The sequence below is a fragment of the Chlamydotis macqueenii genome, chromosome 8 (genome assembly GCF_036417535.1).
Source record: "Chlamydotis macqueenii isolate bChlMac1 chromosome 8, bChlMac1.mat, whole genome shotgun sequence".
In the NCBI taxonomy this organism is placed as follows: domain Eukaryota; kingdom Metazoa; phylum Chordata; class Aves; order Otidiformes; family Otididae; genus Chlamydotis; species Chlamydotis macqueenii.
This window is the reverse complement of record NC_141563.1, coordinates 35,242,952-35,259,487: the sequence shown is the minus strand read 5'-3', so window position 1 is coordinate 35,259,487 and position 16,536 is coordinate 35,242,952. Positions and strand designations below refer to the sequence as shown.

At 48.0% G+C, this 16,536-nt stretch overlaps 1 protein-coding gene across 6 annotated transcripts in view; it reads right to left on the bottom strand.

Moving 5' to 3' along the window:
* Positions 1–6,427: 6,427 nt before the first annotated feature.
* PATJ (PATJ crumbs cell polarity complex component) overlaps positions 6,428–16,536 on the bottom strand; it is a 155,892-nt gene continuing 145,783 nt past the window's right edge. For 4 of the 6 annotated variants that reach the window (XM_086753255.1, XM_086753256.1, XM_086753257.1 and 1 more), the window contains 4 exons: positions 15,912–16,016; positions 12,780–12,883; positions 10,965–11,088; positions 6,428–9,235 (listed from right to left, as the gene is read on the bottom strand). In XM_086753255.1, the coding sequence (XP_086609381.1) occupies positions 9,089–9,235; positions 10,965–11,088; positions 12,780–12,883; positions 15,912–16,016 (480 nt within the window). In that variant the 3' untranslated portion in view covers positions 6,428–9,088. The remainder of the gene's footprint in view (positions 9,236–10,964; positions 11,089–12,779; positions 12,884–15,911; positions 16,017–16,536) is intronic. The other 2 variants (XM_086753259.1, XM_086753260.1) reach the window with 1 other exon arrangement.

Sequence of the window (16,536 nt, the reverse complement as noted above, 5' to 3'; positions counted from 1 at the left end):
ACAAAAGGAGCCAGGATACCGTTTTGTGACAATTTTCGCTGAGTTTTTTGTCCCTAACAAACAGCTCTGGAGCCGCGCTTCTGCTGAGGAATTTCACTCTGATTCTCACTGCTTCCCAGAGGGAGGTGAACTTTCTGACTTCAACATGACAAATGTGGGAGATTTCCTGCTGAGGATCAGGGTGGCTTTGGGAAGCATCTGCCTCCTCCTGCCTGCGGGATCCCTCGGGACACGGAGCTCACGGCAGCGCGATCTGGGGACAGAGTGCGTTATTTTGGGGTCCTGCTGCAGCTCTGCAGGAGGAAGCAGGGACTTTGCTGCCGTCCCCCTGCCTCCCTCCACATCCCCCTTTCCCTCGCGTTCCCATCGCTGCAGCCCAGGCTCTTTCACTACATCCCCACAATGTTTGTTTTCATTCCTGTGCCTCACATTTCCTCTTTTCCCCTCGAATCTTCTCTCCAGGGAGGAGCAGCTCTCATGGGGTGACTCCCCCAGGTCGACGCTGCCCTCGGCATCTCCCAGTGCCCAGCATCCCGCTGTCGAAGCACTGGATGGCACAAAACCGATCGATAGAAAATCATCGGTGGATCTCAGCGCCACAAAGAGCCCCAGAGCCAGCCTTAATTCATACATTTCAGTGTCACAGTAGAGATCAAACTAAATGTAGGCAAGCAAACGCACATCCCCAGCGCGAGCGCTGGACAATGCAAATGGAGACAATTAAGTCACAGCGAGGAAAGAAATTAATCTAATGATCTTTACGGGCTCGCTGTCGAGGAGCTGATTAGCTATGAAGGGAAAGAATGATGAGAAACTCAGCTGAACATGATTTTTCCTCTCTCCCTGTGGCCATTTCTAGCGTGTCCTTTCTTTCGCTGCAAGGAGGAGAGCAGGGACTCGCTGGCCTCATCTGAAGCACCTCCGTGGCCATGGGCAACCACGTCGCTCTGCGTAGCCATCAGTCCTGGGACTGGAAACGGGTGATTTCCAGTTAATTGCTGTTTTTTTTCATTCTAATTTACTGAAAACTTTCAGACAAAGCCCTCTGCCACCCAGACATGTCCCTGAGCCACATGCGGGTGCGCCCGTCGGGTGTCCCTAACGGGGTGGGACGGGGGGAGTGGCAATGCCAAAGGGGAGGTGCCAGAGGAACAACAGCCGCCTCCACCCAAGGTCCATCCTGGGGAGAAGGGGACCCTGGATGCCTGGAAACATCCCAGGCCAGGTTGGCCGGGGCTCTGAGCAACCTGATCTGGTTGGAGATGTCCCTGCTCCTGGCAGGGGGGTTGGACTGGGTGGGCTTTAACAGTCCCCTCCCAGCCAAACCATTCTATGCCCCATGCCTGGAGACCTCATCCACGGCTGGCAAGGCTCCAGCTCCATGGCAAACGCTGGTTTCGAAGCCACCACACAGCACATGACCATGCAGGGGCTGTGCTGGGGCACAGACCCCTGGGGTAGCAGAGCCCCCGGTCCCCCCAGGGCTGTGCCTGTCCCCGCTGGGCCCCGGCCGACCCCACTGGCCCTGGACCCAGTCAGAGCCACGTGAGGCCCTCCCAGCCCTGCGCCTGGCCTGGCCTTGTCACACAAACGCAGCAGCCTGCAGCTCCCCACAACTCCTTGCCAAAAACCAGCTGATCCCAAATTGTTCCTCCCATCGCTTGCGAGCTGCCAAGGCGTGGGAGCGATGCCTCCCTGGGGGCACCAGGCTTGGAAGGCAATACCCAGAAATGTTAGTGGGGGGGACACATGGGGAGATGTGGCCACACTGTGCCCTCCCCGGAGCAGGAGGGCCCCTGCGGCTGCCCCCCGCGGCATCCTGACATCAGCTGTAAGATATGAGAGGAATGAAAACGCCGGGTCTGCGGCGAAATGTGCGGTCCCTGGGATCCGGCAGGCCCGGACAAAAGGCTGCCTTGTGCGTCCGTGGGGCGGTAAAAACATCACGGGTCCCGTGTGAGCGCCGGCGGGCCTCCGGTTGGGAAAAGGATCGGCAAAGCGGGCTCCAGTCCTGCTGCAGGGACGCAGACGGTTCCTCGGCATTGGCTTCGGGCCACACCGTGGAGAAACGGGGATGAAATAAAGGCAGTAATTTGCTAACAGCAGCCAGGCGACTTTAAATGTTGCAGCTAGCTGTTGTTAAAGGTTAACTCCTTTTTTGCACTGTAAACATCCCCAGCCCGCGGCGCAGGGGAGGACCTTGCTCCCTCCGGCGGGGCAGGAGCCCCAGGGGGACACGGGGATGGGGAGAAGAGGGCGAGGAACGGCCCTCAGCCTCCAAAATGGGGCTACGGCCGCATTCAAAGAGCAAGGAGAGAGCAACCGCCTCGAGCCCGCTGTGCGCGCAGAGCTCCACGCCGCTGCTGAACACGACCTCCGCGGTTGATTAAACGAAGGGGCCGCTCCCGGGCGGTGGGGACGTGCCTTGGCTCAGCTCCTCAAACATCTGCGGGCAGCTCCTGCCCGCTGCCTCCCGCGTGGGGCGACGGCTGGGTGCTCGGACGAGCCTCTCGAGGCAAAACCGCTGACCGGCAGCTTTCCTGGGTCCGAGTCGAAGCACAGGGTACCAAACCCAATAAATTCTGCTTTCTCTTTTCTTGCTTGTGCGGGCGGCAGAGAAAATCAGCCCCTCTCGGTTTATCGCCCAGAAACTCCCCCTTCAGCAGGCTGGAGGGTGTCAGCTCAGTGACTGTCAGCAGAATTTGATATGCTCAGAAGAGACGAACGTCTCGGCAGCAAAGGCAGATTTATTTGCTGCAGGGGAATGAGCTGCCGCAGGGGCAGCGTGGCGGGCGCGTCGACAGCGTCTCCGCTTCCCCCTGTGCCCTGTCCTGTCCCCACAGCTTGGTGTGGAGGGGTCGCTCAGCCCCGCTTTTTCCAGGGATGGACACAGTTATCGGCGGGGATGAGATGGGCCGTGACTTAATTTCCTAGAAATCTCTCCTCGTGGTACCCAGGTGTCTCCTCCCTTTCGCAGCACCTATCTGCAGGGGAAGAAGCCAGCTCAGAGGTTTTGGAGTCTGGCTTTCCCAGTTGGGGCGGAGAGGACGGAGCATCCCTTGGGGCAGCCCCTCCAGCAGAGCCACCAGACCCGAAGGCAGCAGAAATACAATATTTTGTCAACTGCTCCATCTAGTGCCATTTCAGCAGAAGCAGCCATGGGAGCACGATGCCCGGAGCCGGCGCAGTGGCTGCAGCCCAGGCCTGCGCAGATTTCCCCGGCCGGTGCCTGCCATCGTTTGGTGGGGACGCGCCAGGTCCCTGCCCTGGTCCAGCGCTGCTGACATCCCCTGGTCCAGCGCTGGTGGCATCCATCAGCCGATGGCAGCAAGTGGCTCGGGAACACGCTGCCTCCTGCCTACGCTTGCTGCTAGGTGGGATGGATGGGAAGAAGGGTAATAAAAGTGATTTCTTAATAGCTGAAAACACTCGTAGGGAATATTCTGTTTTCAAGGGCAGAAATGTCCCTGTTAGAGTTTACAGTCCTGTTTTGAGGAAGATGAGAGAAACACAATAAATGAAGCAGAGGCTCTGGATCCACAAGCTGAGAGAGGATGTCAGCGCTCTGGCAGGGTGGGCTCAGGCCACGGAGGAGATGCGGATGGACGCCAACATGCCACCGACACCCAGACATCGCCCAAAGACCCGGGACCAAGTACCCACAGCACATGGCATCCGCGAGGGGAAAATCTGGCGCAGAGGGGACGAAACAACACACGACCGGCACAGCTCACGCTTTACCCTGCACAGGGTAACGCCAACACACAGCAGCCGTCCCCATTTGCTATTGCTACCCCACCCCTCCATTTAATAAACAGCAATATTTTAAAATTGCACACATAATAATAATTTGTCCAGTTTTATCTGCTCCGCGCCAGGGCAGCTAGTTAACAGGGTTTTGTGAGCATCAGTAGTTGCGCACTAATTCCTCCTCCTCTGGCAGGAGCAGTGAAACACCCAAGTCAGAGAGATGCCCATCTCCAACGGGCACGACCCCACCAGCACGGCGCGCTGGCTAAAGCTGCTTTCCAGTGAGCAGCTGTGGGAGGATGGGGGGGGGGTACCGCTGGGGCCCAGCATGCAGCTTTCAGCATCGCGCTGTCGGTCCTCGCGGTTGCCTCGTGGGAGTTGCCCGGTGCAGCGTTACGCTCTCGCCATCTCCCATCCACGGTGAGGTTTGTGCTCAGTTTGCATTTTGGGAGCACTGCTGTACACAAGCATCCGGAGTGCCCTGGCTCCTTGAATGGAAACCAGCCTGTAAAAAAGCCCACCTGGCAGAGAGGGGAAAGGAGGGAAGGACAGGGGAATTTATTCGCAGCTCCTTTTCTGCTGCACACAAATAAACCAGAACCTGCAGCAAACGAGCTCCTGGAGTGCCAGGAGAAACCCATCTTCTAGACTTGTTCATGTTCAACAGATGTCCCATCGGACATGCACATCAAAAAAGAAAAGCAAAAAAAACCCAAGGAAGGGCTTTATGAGATGGAAGAGACTGTTCCCATTCAAAATGCAAACAAGTAACCCTCCCAAAAATTTTTTTCAGGAGAAATGAGACCTTTGAAGACCTCTTCTTTTTTGGCTTACCTCCTTGTGGCAGCTCGCTGGTGAGTTTGTAAAAGCAGCCACAGGGTCATGTCCTTTCTGGAGAGAAAACCTGGTTTCCTGGGACGTGATGGAAAGGAAAAGCCGAGCTCAGCAGGTCCACACCCCGCGCAGGGCATCCCAACTGGGACGCCCAGCAGAATAACCCCGCGTCAATGCGGTTTAATCAGCGCAGTTACTTCGATTAGGATGGGATTTTTAATTTTAACTGAGCAGTTACGGAAGCGCAGCGCCTACAGCAGAGGCTGCGCTCTCAGGAATGAAGAGGTGTTTGTGCTGCTGCTGTGTATTTTCCTTTTTGTGCAGGAATTGGGAACAAACTCTGCTTCAGCCCCTCTAGACCTGCCAAAAGCAGCAGAGACCTCGGAGCCCGCCTGGACAAAGGCTGGAGGCAAAGTCACGGCGATCCTCATTCCTTTTTTGCTTGGGATGCTGCAGAACATGGATCTGAGTTCCTAAAAAAGTTCCAGCTATCTCAGGATCGCGCGTGTTAGAGAACAAAACGTCCGTTGCTGCAAAGAGGAGAAACAATGACCACAGCAGTGTTCAACCAGGATGTAAATACAGCTCAATTATGGATGTAGACGCGTGAAACCGTGGAGAAAGATGATAATGGAATTATATATCAGTGCTCAGCACAACTGTAAAAACTAATGGTTTGTACATGTGTAACGTTAAATTAATTCATTTCAGTTCTTTCAGGCGAAGGTACATTAACTGCTCCATCGCGGCGTAATCGTATTACCTCAACAGGCTCTCTACAGATCATCATTCCAGGGTGGTAATCACCATTTGCTTAATTACAGGGAATTTAGAGGCATTACGGTGATTCCCGACGCAGCAGTGCAATGTGACAAAGTCCCCTCATCCCTCCAGGCTGACCTGCTGTCCGCACTGGCCCACCCTCCACTGCCGCAGTTCACGCTGCTGCCCGAGCACCGGCCCAGCCTGCGCCCCGCGGGCACTTCTGGAGCTGTTCTTGGCAGCGGGGATCATCCCTGGACAGACTTCGTTCCTTGGCAAGCTCACATGGCAAGGGGCACACAAAAAACTTACAGCACCTCAATCCCAGCCTTTGGAAGGGTGAACGTTGGTGTAACTTGGCTAACTCTGCATTTCTTGCCCTCTTCTTTGTAAACAGCCCTAAGATGGCTCCTGGTGATGTCAAGGATGTCCTTGATGGCATCACTGCAAACGGCAGGTTATTCCAGGTCTCTCCAGGTGAAGAAGCTGCTGGAGGGACTGTGAGCAGCGCACAGCCCTTCAAAAACAAACGGCTCTGACGGCTGAGTCCTTAAACCAAGGCAGGAGAATCCTCCCACTGGTTGCAAGATGCCTACAGCATAGATGCTCCTCCTGCAAGTGCGCTGTGCGTTGATTTTGATTACTCCTGGTACAAAACCGGTTGCTCGGCACCTTCATCTTCATCCCCTTTTTCTTCTCCCCTAGTTCTGCTGCCTACGCACCACATCCTTGGTTTCTCAGCGGAGACGTTTTTGTTGGCGTTCCCCTGATTAACATCTACTTACCAGGCTGGAGCCACCTAGATGGGCAGCTACAGCTTTCTGACGGAGGGCAGATGTGCACGGAATGGCTCCCTGTGACCCTCTCGCTTGGGAGCGATCCCACTACCTGGGCGCAGAGCCTCGGCTGGCTGTCACCGCAGCCAGTGTCACCGCAGCCTTCCATCACTCCTCCAGCTCCCCGAGAAGGGCAATCACGAGCCTCACTTGGAACAGCAAACAAAGACATCTCATGCAATAGATTTTAACAGTGATTTAAAAAAAAAAAAAAAAAAAAAAAAAAAGAAAAAGAAAAGCACAACTTATGTAACCCAGCTTTATTCAGAACCTTTGAACTCATAAAATGTCTCGTTTTACTGTTATACGTAAACATACAATCAGGAGGTTTAATTGCTTTTTCCCTTGCACAGAAATAAAGTTTTAAACAAACCAGAACACCTCAACCCAGACAAGCGTAATGCAGATTTAATTATCGACCTTGGTCCTGTACATACAGCACACGCTTCTCCGCATGGGCACTGGTTTATCAGTTAGTTGCAATATAATTTTTGGCAGTAATATATTCAACACGCAAAGTGCAAATTACAAGAAGCAGAAAATGTTCTCTCATTCTGAGCAATGAGAAGTGCAAAATATCTCGGCCCATAAATCCTATTCTTTATGTATATGAACAGTATGTGCATAATAGGCTAATAAAGAGCCGTGTAAAACTTCATGGATTAAACGTGGCAACATCTTAAAGTAGGAATGCAGCGGTAATAAAATCAGAATCGGAGAGAGGAATCGTTACCTTCTGTTCATGAATTCCATACAGTATTTCTGAGGGTGCCTCTTCACACATCACCCACCTGCCTTTAACTTCTGCGTACCTGCGATACTTGTGCAACCAAAGGCAGTCGGGCAAAAATTCTCCAATTTGCTACGTCTGGATGTATTGCTGTGTGTCTGCAATGGAGGTTCCACTAACACTCGGCAAATGAAATACTACAGCGGGAATCCACTGAAAAGGTGAGATCTCTTCCAGGCACTCTGAACAGAACACCCACTAATTGCTCCAGCAGGCTAAATGCACTTTGTGATTACCTACAGTTGAAGAAAACTTTTTGATGAAGTAAGGAAAGCCGTTTCGGTGAGAGCTAATCACAGCTTGTTTCAGCGCAGCTCATCTTGCCTCAGGACCTGTGCTGTTAGGTAAAATGGGGAAATACCCGCTCTGGCTAAAACATAACAGCACCTTGAACACAAACCCTGCACTATTCAGCTATTACATTACAGATTTTGAATCCTCTTTCCATTTAATTCCAGGGATTTTTCACATAAAATGAGCAGCCAATTTTGACCCCCACTCCCCTTTCATTGCTCCCAGCTATATCATCATTATAAATTATACCAAATAGTCCAAATCAGACTGGGCTGTCTCCTCTAAGACCCCGCTGTTCCTCTGGATGGGAAGATTAAACCACAACGACTCGCATTGCCATTAATCTGCCTGCCAAATTCATTTGCTAAATCACTACGGCCACGGTCATATAATCACTGCAGGAGCGGCTGCGACACGTAACGAAGTGGCTGACTTTTGGCTGAACGTTCCTGCATCCCACCTCCACCACGCAGAATGGGATCTCACCTTGTGAAGGCTCCTCGTGGGCTTCAGCACGCTCTTGCCTGGCTTAGCCTAAACCCCAAAAAAATAGTTGGGGGCTTTGACGGAGCCATCCGACTCGACGGAGGGGGCTGAGGGACCCCCTTCTGCGTGCTCTGCCCTGTGGAGGATGGGCACGGCAGCCAGCCCCAGGAGGACATCATCTCAAAGTGCTGCAGCAGTCTTCTGCGGCGACCATCTCACCACCGCCTGGAATTAGCTGGTATTATCCAAAATTCAGCTTCAGCAGCCGCGAGAGAGAAGCATCCTCTGTGATCCATGAAAGCCTCTGCCTGCGCTATCTGATCCTGGGGAGAGTCTTGGAAACGTGAAACAGTTTGCTGGGTTGGATTAACTTCATCTGTCCTTGAAGACAACGCGCAGAGGGACTGCTCACCGTCATTACTGGAATTACAGGATCGCATTGCCGAAGCAAATTTTTGTCTTCATTAAAGTTTCAGGATGAACAATTACGCTGCAGCTCGGCACAACAACAACTGCCTGGCATGTATCAGCACACCACTTCTTCTTTAAAAATATCATTACAATAGGGAAAGATAGGTGGTTGTTGTTGTTCATGCTGCCTAAACATCTGAAAAGGCTTAAACATTTTTAAAAGCCTAAAAAAAAAAAAATTTTCCTCTCCCCTCGTTTATTTTTCATGCTAAAAGCTGCAAATTGACACATCACAGTAATTACCTCTGACTAACTTCCAGAGACCTACCCAAAGAGATAAACATGAGAAGTTCACATTTGACTATCAGACTTACTGTGCCGAGCACAAATAATTTCCCAGAGGAGAATTTGATATTTCATCATTTGGAACAGTGGTAATTTAATTACATTGCTAATGTTTTCTGGCATACTTGAAAGGACAATTAGCATAAGTAAATCATGAGTGAGATGACAAGTCACTCGGCATTTATTTCTGCTCATCAGATGAGATCAGTCGATGATCTGAATTCTCTTTTGTGTGCGAACTGATTCCAGGTTCAGCAGTTGTAGCTAGGGTTCAGACTAACGGGGATAAACCGATGTATAAATAAAGTGAAACGGATATTGTTCTTTGAAGTTTCTTAATTAAGCTTGTCCAGAGAAACCTCAAAAGCCAGCAGAAGTAGGGGAGGGCGGGGAGAAAGGCTGATAAATGGGGAAGGCTAAACGAAGCTCGAGATGCACGCTGCCCTTTCTGGCAACGGGGTGAATACGGATTCATTTTTGCCAGGGTTTGCTTTACATCCTGCTCAGGGCTGAACGGTATTATTATAGCTCTACTGATGCTCTAAAATAATTGTATTTATCTCTGCAAGCGCAATGATATTCACGATAACACCGTTAACGTTACAGTTCCTTTCTGGCGCTTCAGAATAGCTACAGCTTGCTCATGGGTAACACCTTCCAAAGCTTCCCCATTAACTGCTAAAATCTGATCGCCACGCTTCAGTCTGCCATCGTCCGCAGCTGCTCCCTGCAAACGGCAAAGCGATTCGTTAGTGACCGGTAGCGCCGGGCCCTCTTGTCTCTCATAATACTGATGCATGAAATGAGGAGGGATGCAGCACTGGAAATCCCACTGTAACTGGGTGTGGAACGTGGGAAATGGGAGTGCTGGAGTCTCCCTGAGTGCTCCAACCACTGCCTGTCGCTCACTCAACCCTGGCAGGTCTGGCGTAGTGCAGGTGGGTGACACGGCCCTCAGCTCATCCCTGAAAAACCTGCAGTGTAAAGACCAGTTCTGGCTTTTGTGATGAAGGTGAGGCTAGTTAAAGCAGCACTTAAATGTACTCCGCACCCAGCGCTGAGAAACGCGTTAGAACGCAGGGAGGGAGAGGGAAGCAGAGCTCATGCAGCAGAACAGCCTGGGCACTGCCCCGAGCCCCAGACAGAGCCCCCTGGGCTCCACTGAAGGTCCTGGGAAGCTTCCACAGAGCTTTAGAAATGGGTGTTCTCTCTCTTTTACCCAAATCCCGAGCCCTGCCCTGCCCAGAGGTCAGCTCACGGCATCTGTTTCTGCTCCATGGCCCCACCAGCGACTGCAGTGTGTTCTAGCTTTGATTTGGGGTTTCTCAGCTGTGCTCACATCTAGAACCTGTAAATCTAAGCATGAGTTTAAAGACACAATATCTTACTATGCTAATAATTTAAAATTGTGAAAAGACCAGATATTGGTAGTTTCAGCCCCAGCATCACAGAAGCAGAGGGGACACAACTTCTACTCCACCTTCAGACGAAGTTTTCTCAATTATGTCAACTCCCCTGCCAGAAGCACTGGCACGAGTGACAGCAAATAGGCACAGGACAAAAAACTGTGTGTGACTGACTTCAAGGTTACTCTATGTGAAGTATCCCAAATTCCCACTGTTTTTCTTTGCCCATTTTCCATTTCCAGAACTCTCTTCACACGGCCACGCCTGACGTATCTTGCTGGCCCATGCTGAGCACGTGGCCAGCAAGGGGATGGGTGGGAAAAGGGGCACTTCTCCCTCTGCACCAGTGGCTGCCTGCCTCGAGGCTGTGCTGTGCTGCGTTTCTCCCTCGGCGGCCAGAGCCACCACTGTACCTGGCTGGGACCCCCGGGTCCTCCCCTGACACTCAGGGCTGGGGTCGGAGATGGGCTGAGGCAGCCGCGCTGCGAGGGGCTCCAGCACGTGGGAGTGGAGCACTCACGGAGAGGCATGAGAGAGAAGCTGAAGGCAAGGGGGAATAACTACAGCCAGGACTGACGCGTAAGGCAATTCATCACCGAGCCACAAGGCACAGCGTTTCACCTTTTGGCGTTTTTTCTCACTGAGGTGACTATTTGAGCACAGGAGCTTCTTGCTGGTTTTGCAGCTGAAGCTCAGCCACAAAGACACAGCATCTCTCCTGTACAGTGGGAAAAGTGATGCCTCCATACCTCTTGGAAGGCTCTTTGAGATTTACAGATAGAAAATTGCCTTATGAATATTTTAATGTATAAAAACAAGTTTCCCAAGTACATAGAGCAATTTTGCTGAGATAAAGTGTCTTGTGTCAGCCATCAGTAATGTGAAATACAAACTGGGAAGCCAGCTGTGAGTTCTGCGTCCAGTTACTCACATCGATGTACTTAGTACATTTTGCTTTCTACTACATAATATATTAGCCAAGCCAAGTCTTAGGTTTATTTTTAAAGATAATACAGAAAAAGGGAGAAAACAAACAAACAAAACAGATACCTTGGCAAATATAGTCTTGACATAAATGGGCAGGTCTCCATGGGGACTTCCATACCCCCCTACAATACTAAATCCCAGTCCATCAGAGCCTTTCTCCAAAGTAATAATCTTAGGCTGAGGTGCTCTGAAAACACAATAAATATCACTTAGAACAGCAACGTCTGTCTCTCGGGATGTTATGCAGAAGGAACACTTACAGGGATACTGATTTCTGGAGAGGTTTTTCACACAGTCACAAACCATGGCTCCTGCCCTTGCGCTGAAACACACTCCTGCGCAGCCGGGAGTTCAAACGCTGTTCCCTGTACTTCAGCTCCTCACTCTGAAAATACTTATTAAAAATAAGAGCTCGACAAGAGCACTCATCTCGGACGCAGAAGTGAGACTCCCCCGATCCGCAGTCCCTGCACGTACCTAAAGAAGAGCTTGCTTTCTTACTGGCCAAGCTCTCATCTTTAGTCTGCGTAAGTGGCAACTGCAACGATGTCCTTACAGCCTGATTTTATTTTATGACTTTAGAGGAATGAGCCCGATAGCCAGCGTGCAGCCAGGAACAGTTGTGTTTACAGCCGCAGCTCTACTGCCGGCTCCTTGGGCTGTTTTGTGAGAACCTGTACTTGATCTCCGTCCCTGTGCCTCCTAACCCCACAGCCCGACTCCCAACAGCCCCTCAACTCAGCGCATTGCTTTGGTCCTCAGCTCTCTTCAGGGGCTTTTACTGTCTACACTGAGCAAAGGAAGATTTGTGGTGGAATTCAGGCCACTCATAGGTATGCATCCACCTCCAATTTGAAAAAGTAATTTCTACCTATTTAGAAAGAATTACTGTGGACAAAAGCTATTTGGCATCTTCCACCTATACAAAGGTGCAGCCCATAATGACTAACATCTACTCATTTCTTTAGGACAGAATGAATGCGTACGCCTTCCATCCATATTTCCTTACTATTTCAATATGAAAAGAGAATACAGATCCTTTTGTGAAGTAAGCAATTCTCCTTTGAGAGCAGCAATAAAACCAGTATCTCACACTGAAAGACTAGAGAATGCGGCGTAAACAGCTTAACTTTTATGCTCAAAAACCCCTGAGGTAGGGCAGAAACTTGCATCTCAGCTTCTTAAAATAAATATAATGAATCAAAGAATGAAAATGAAGAACATAATGAAGCTAATGAACAAAAATGAAAATCAAATGAATTTCAAAATGGTAACTGGCATGCTACAAGCTGCCCCAAAAAGCACAGGATGAAGAATGATGCATGGTCGTGGCGGAGCTAGATCTCTAGCTTCCATCACCATACAGAAGTGCTGGAAGTAGAAATTTTTTTAATCAGACTTTTTCAAATTGTAAAGCTATAAAGATTCCAAAGACAAAGAAAGAAAGTTCTGGGAGATGTTTTGAAACATTCATCTCTGATACCAGGCTTTTTAACATCGCTTGCCTTAGTCTGCCATGACAAATTGGTTCAAATTGCTAAGATCGTTAACTCCTTTTAGGCAAGGAAGCCAACAGACAAGGGCAGAACTATCATGCCAGCATAACACGTTAAAAAAGAAAGGGGATAATTTTTTTTTTTTTTAATGTCCAGAACTAGTGCTTGAAAACACATTTTGTGCTTATTTAACTCAAGCAATTTCTGTCACCAGGTGAAGATGGACATGAGTCCATAATCAGCTTGGAGAAGTTTTCATTTTAAAGGTGATGGAAAATCAGAGAGAAAAGCAGTGGGAGAGACATCCTTCACCACCCTAGGCTTTTCCCTTGCACGGTGCACAGAAATCCACCTCAGTCATGCAGACCAAGCACAAACTTACTCAGGATCTTCAGAAGGATGCTCAGAAGAAGAGTTAAGGTTGCATCCCGCAGACATGCTCTCCAGCTGGGTAGCAATGGCACTGATGTTGGTGTCAGCCACAACCTAAACAGACGGATGCAATGAAACACTATGTGCGTTCACGTCATACCAGGGACGTCTTGGCTAATTATGCAGAAAATAGCCCATACATGAGGAAAATCAAGTGTTGATTTTTTTTTTTTCCCAAGCAAATTTCAAATACAAGTGTTACTCTCTTAAATGTCCTACTAATTCAATACTTTCAAACAATAGAGTTAATAGTAGCCAACTTTCTGGGGCTTAAAGGCAAACTTTGCTCTGAAGCTTTCTCTTGGCTATCACCCAGATGCTGAGCAGAGGGGAACAGTCTTTCTGGATAATCCAGAGAAAAAGGTTACTTTGTCAAGGAAATAGGCAGATCTCAGAGTCAACACAAGGTGTTCAGGACTGGGCTCGGACGTAAAGGTGTCCCACGGAGAGCACTTAGCAAAATGCAGAGATCCAAGGGACTACTGGGCAAAGGCTCTGAAATACCTCAGACTGGCCTGTTTGCTGAGCAGGGAAGAAATTAATCCTTGGTTTCAACTTTTCGGCAATTTCCAGCATGAATCCAACAAACCAGATGCTTAAACTTCCCAATTCTGACTCCTGTATTACTCTGAAACCACCATGAGTTGCCACCAACAACAGTAATTAATAGAGGTAATGACATTTTGACAGGTGGCGGGGCAGCAAACTTGCTCAGGCTTTTTAAAGCAACCATATCAACGGTGTGTAGGTTAGGTACAAAGCCAAAATATATTTTCAATATTTTCTCTAGCTATCTATGGCCTTACTTTATCAAAATTAACAGGGACTTTTTCCACTCCTTGCTGTGAACATGGCTTAAGGGAAACGTACCTTTCCGAAATAAAAAAAATCCATTATATAAATCCCTCGTTTTAAATGAATGATCACAATTCTTCCACAACCATATTTCTCTCTTCCTAATCACTTGGAGCCAAGAGGGTGGTAGCATTTTCTAGGAAGGAAGATTAGTTTTCATGCAAATTTTGCATCCCAGGACTCGGGTTCTCAGATGCCCTAAATGAAGGGGTCCGGCAGACAAGATAGCTGCACCTGGCTCAGCCAGCAAAGACACCGTTAAGTTTTCCTTCCCGTTGCGGCAGGGGAAAGAATGCCAGCCAGTATTAGTTGTATTTTGTTGTTATATAAAACGAGGGCAAAATAAATCTATATTCAAAAATCTTCAGTTGGCAGTAAGAACGTATCAGAGTTCAACAACCTTGTAAAAAAGCTTCCCCTTATCTCATTACTACACCTGCAGAAAAGAAATTAAATTAAACCAAGGCATCAAAACAGCCGAAAGGGATGATTGTTCCCCTGAGACCCTAATCTCCCATTTGCAAACAGCATTGCAAACTCCTTTACCATCCTTCCCAGGACGTACTGATAATAAGCCTTTCCACACCACCGAACCCAATTATCTGACCTTTCAAAGCGGTTTGCCATGAAGTGGTCTAACTTGATAATAAATAGAATTACTTAACGACACATCGGTCATGATTATCACAGCGATAGGATTATTCCATTTAGGTTGTTTTAATTAAAAAAAAACCCACCCAATCTGGTGATTGAGAAGTAGCTGTGGTTAGCGTGTAAGGTAACCGTGTCACCACGCGTACGGCAGGGCTTCGACGCTACTCCCTGCCGGTATCAAAATATAACATCCCACCTTCACGTAACAGGTTTTTAATAGAGGAAAACAGACTCTATTCCATCAGAATAAACCTCTATCATCTGGAAAAGGTATTAAGCGTGCTTGAAGCTAGACAGCAAAAATGCAGGAGGAAACCCATCAACTGACAAACCCAAAGACGTTTCTAGAAGAACCTCTAAAAATAGTCCTGCCTCATCGGGACTATTTTTAAATACACGATGAGGTGGAACGCGCTGTATTACAGCTTTCGAGATGAGCAATTTGGGGTTCTGCAGCAAGCTTTCATTTTCTATTCAGGGAATACTGTTGACATGGAAAGTGAAATGACTCAATGTTAGCAACAATACGATAACTATAATTTAACAGAAACTCCTCAGCTGGTGTATATCTGTGTGTTTCCTTTGACTTCAACAGAACGACACAAATACACCATCTGCTCTGGAACGGGCTCGTCACTTACCAGGTCAGCAGTTCACGGACAGACAGAACAAAGAATAATAAGCAAGTCTAAACCTAAGTTTATTATAATTCCCTTTCCTTTTTTAATTATTTTCCCCCACTTTTCATAGTCACATTTGTGTTTTAAAGCAAGCAAGAAGCTTACAGAAATCTCTCAAGACAGGTTCCAACCCAACACACTGTGATGATAAAGAAAATCAGAGTAGATTTTAGTGGTGCGTCTTCAGCTTGTTTTCCAATTGGCACAATAATTCTGCAAAGGAGCAATATTTTCAATTCTCTCTGGCAAGTATTTTTCCGTTCCTTTGTGTAATCATAAAAATAAAGATGACTATTCTGGCAAGCAGCAATTAGAACCAAAGTGGCAGAATGTGTCTTCCTTTTAGCTAGCACATAAACACGGCGGCAATAAGACCGTTTTCTCTCTTGAGTGTTATTATTCATTACCTGTGGAATAATCAATTCTAGGCATCACTGTCTTAATGATGATGTTATCATTTTTACTAAATGCTGCTAGCGTTTCTTTCTTCTCTCCCTTTCAGGAACAAGGAAATTAACACTGTGGGCAGTTTGGTCACAGTCTAGTTACATGCACACACACATACACACACAGGTAATTTCTTGTTCCTAGTTAACATCAAATTAAAAAAAAAACAAACTTGGAAGCTTGTTGATTTATCATGTGCAGCAACAGGTTATTTTGTTCTCTTTGTTACGCTTTCATATAATCATGCTCGCAGCCTGTATGAGTGGCAATAAAGAATTTTTGAATGAAAATTATTTCTTGCTTTCATTGTGCGTAATTCCCATCAGCAAGCACCCTGCAATTCTGTGATGCCTGGTGCCAGTGATGCTTAGGGTTTTGGGTTTTTTTTCTTTCTGAATGCCATTTATCTACCCTCATGCAGCTGCATGTTCAATTTATCACCATACCTGCAGGATAATGCTCCCATAAGCATTCTTTAGTAGATTAACCGCATCTGCATGAGACAGCCCATCCAAAGGTTGCCCATTAATACTGACAATCCGATCTCCAACCTGAAAGTACAACAGTAATGGAAAATTACTAGCATTAGGGAAAATTAAAATTAAGAACGCTTAAAATTCCTCGTGAACTTGGCACTGCACAGTCATGCTTCTCTTTTGCAGAATCCCTTTTGTGAGAATTCTGCATTGCTAGTGATCATTTACCATTCTTCAGAGCAAGTACAATAAGGATTTTTAAAAATAACAACGTGATGAGAGAAATAAAAACGGGTTGTGTTTTACTCCTTCCATCTGCAAGCAGAGAGGGAGATTTTCACTCTGTCCTCCCATCCAGAAAGGATTCATTTGTGTCCATAGTGCAGACAAATTCATATTCTTACAGACCATGTATGCACACGCTGAACGCAGTACGGGAAAGCGGGCACTTCTGATATGAATCTAATTAATCTAGATTATTTCTTCTTCTTATACATAAAAGTGATCTTGACCCTGGCACTGAGTGCTATTGTGTGATTGTAGCAGAGACACGGCATGAACGTGGCAGCGCGTACTAATGAATCCCATGGGCCAA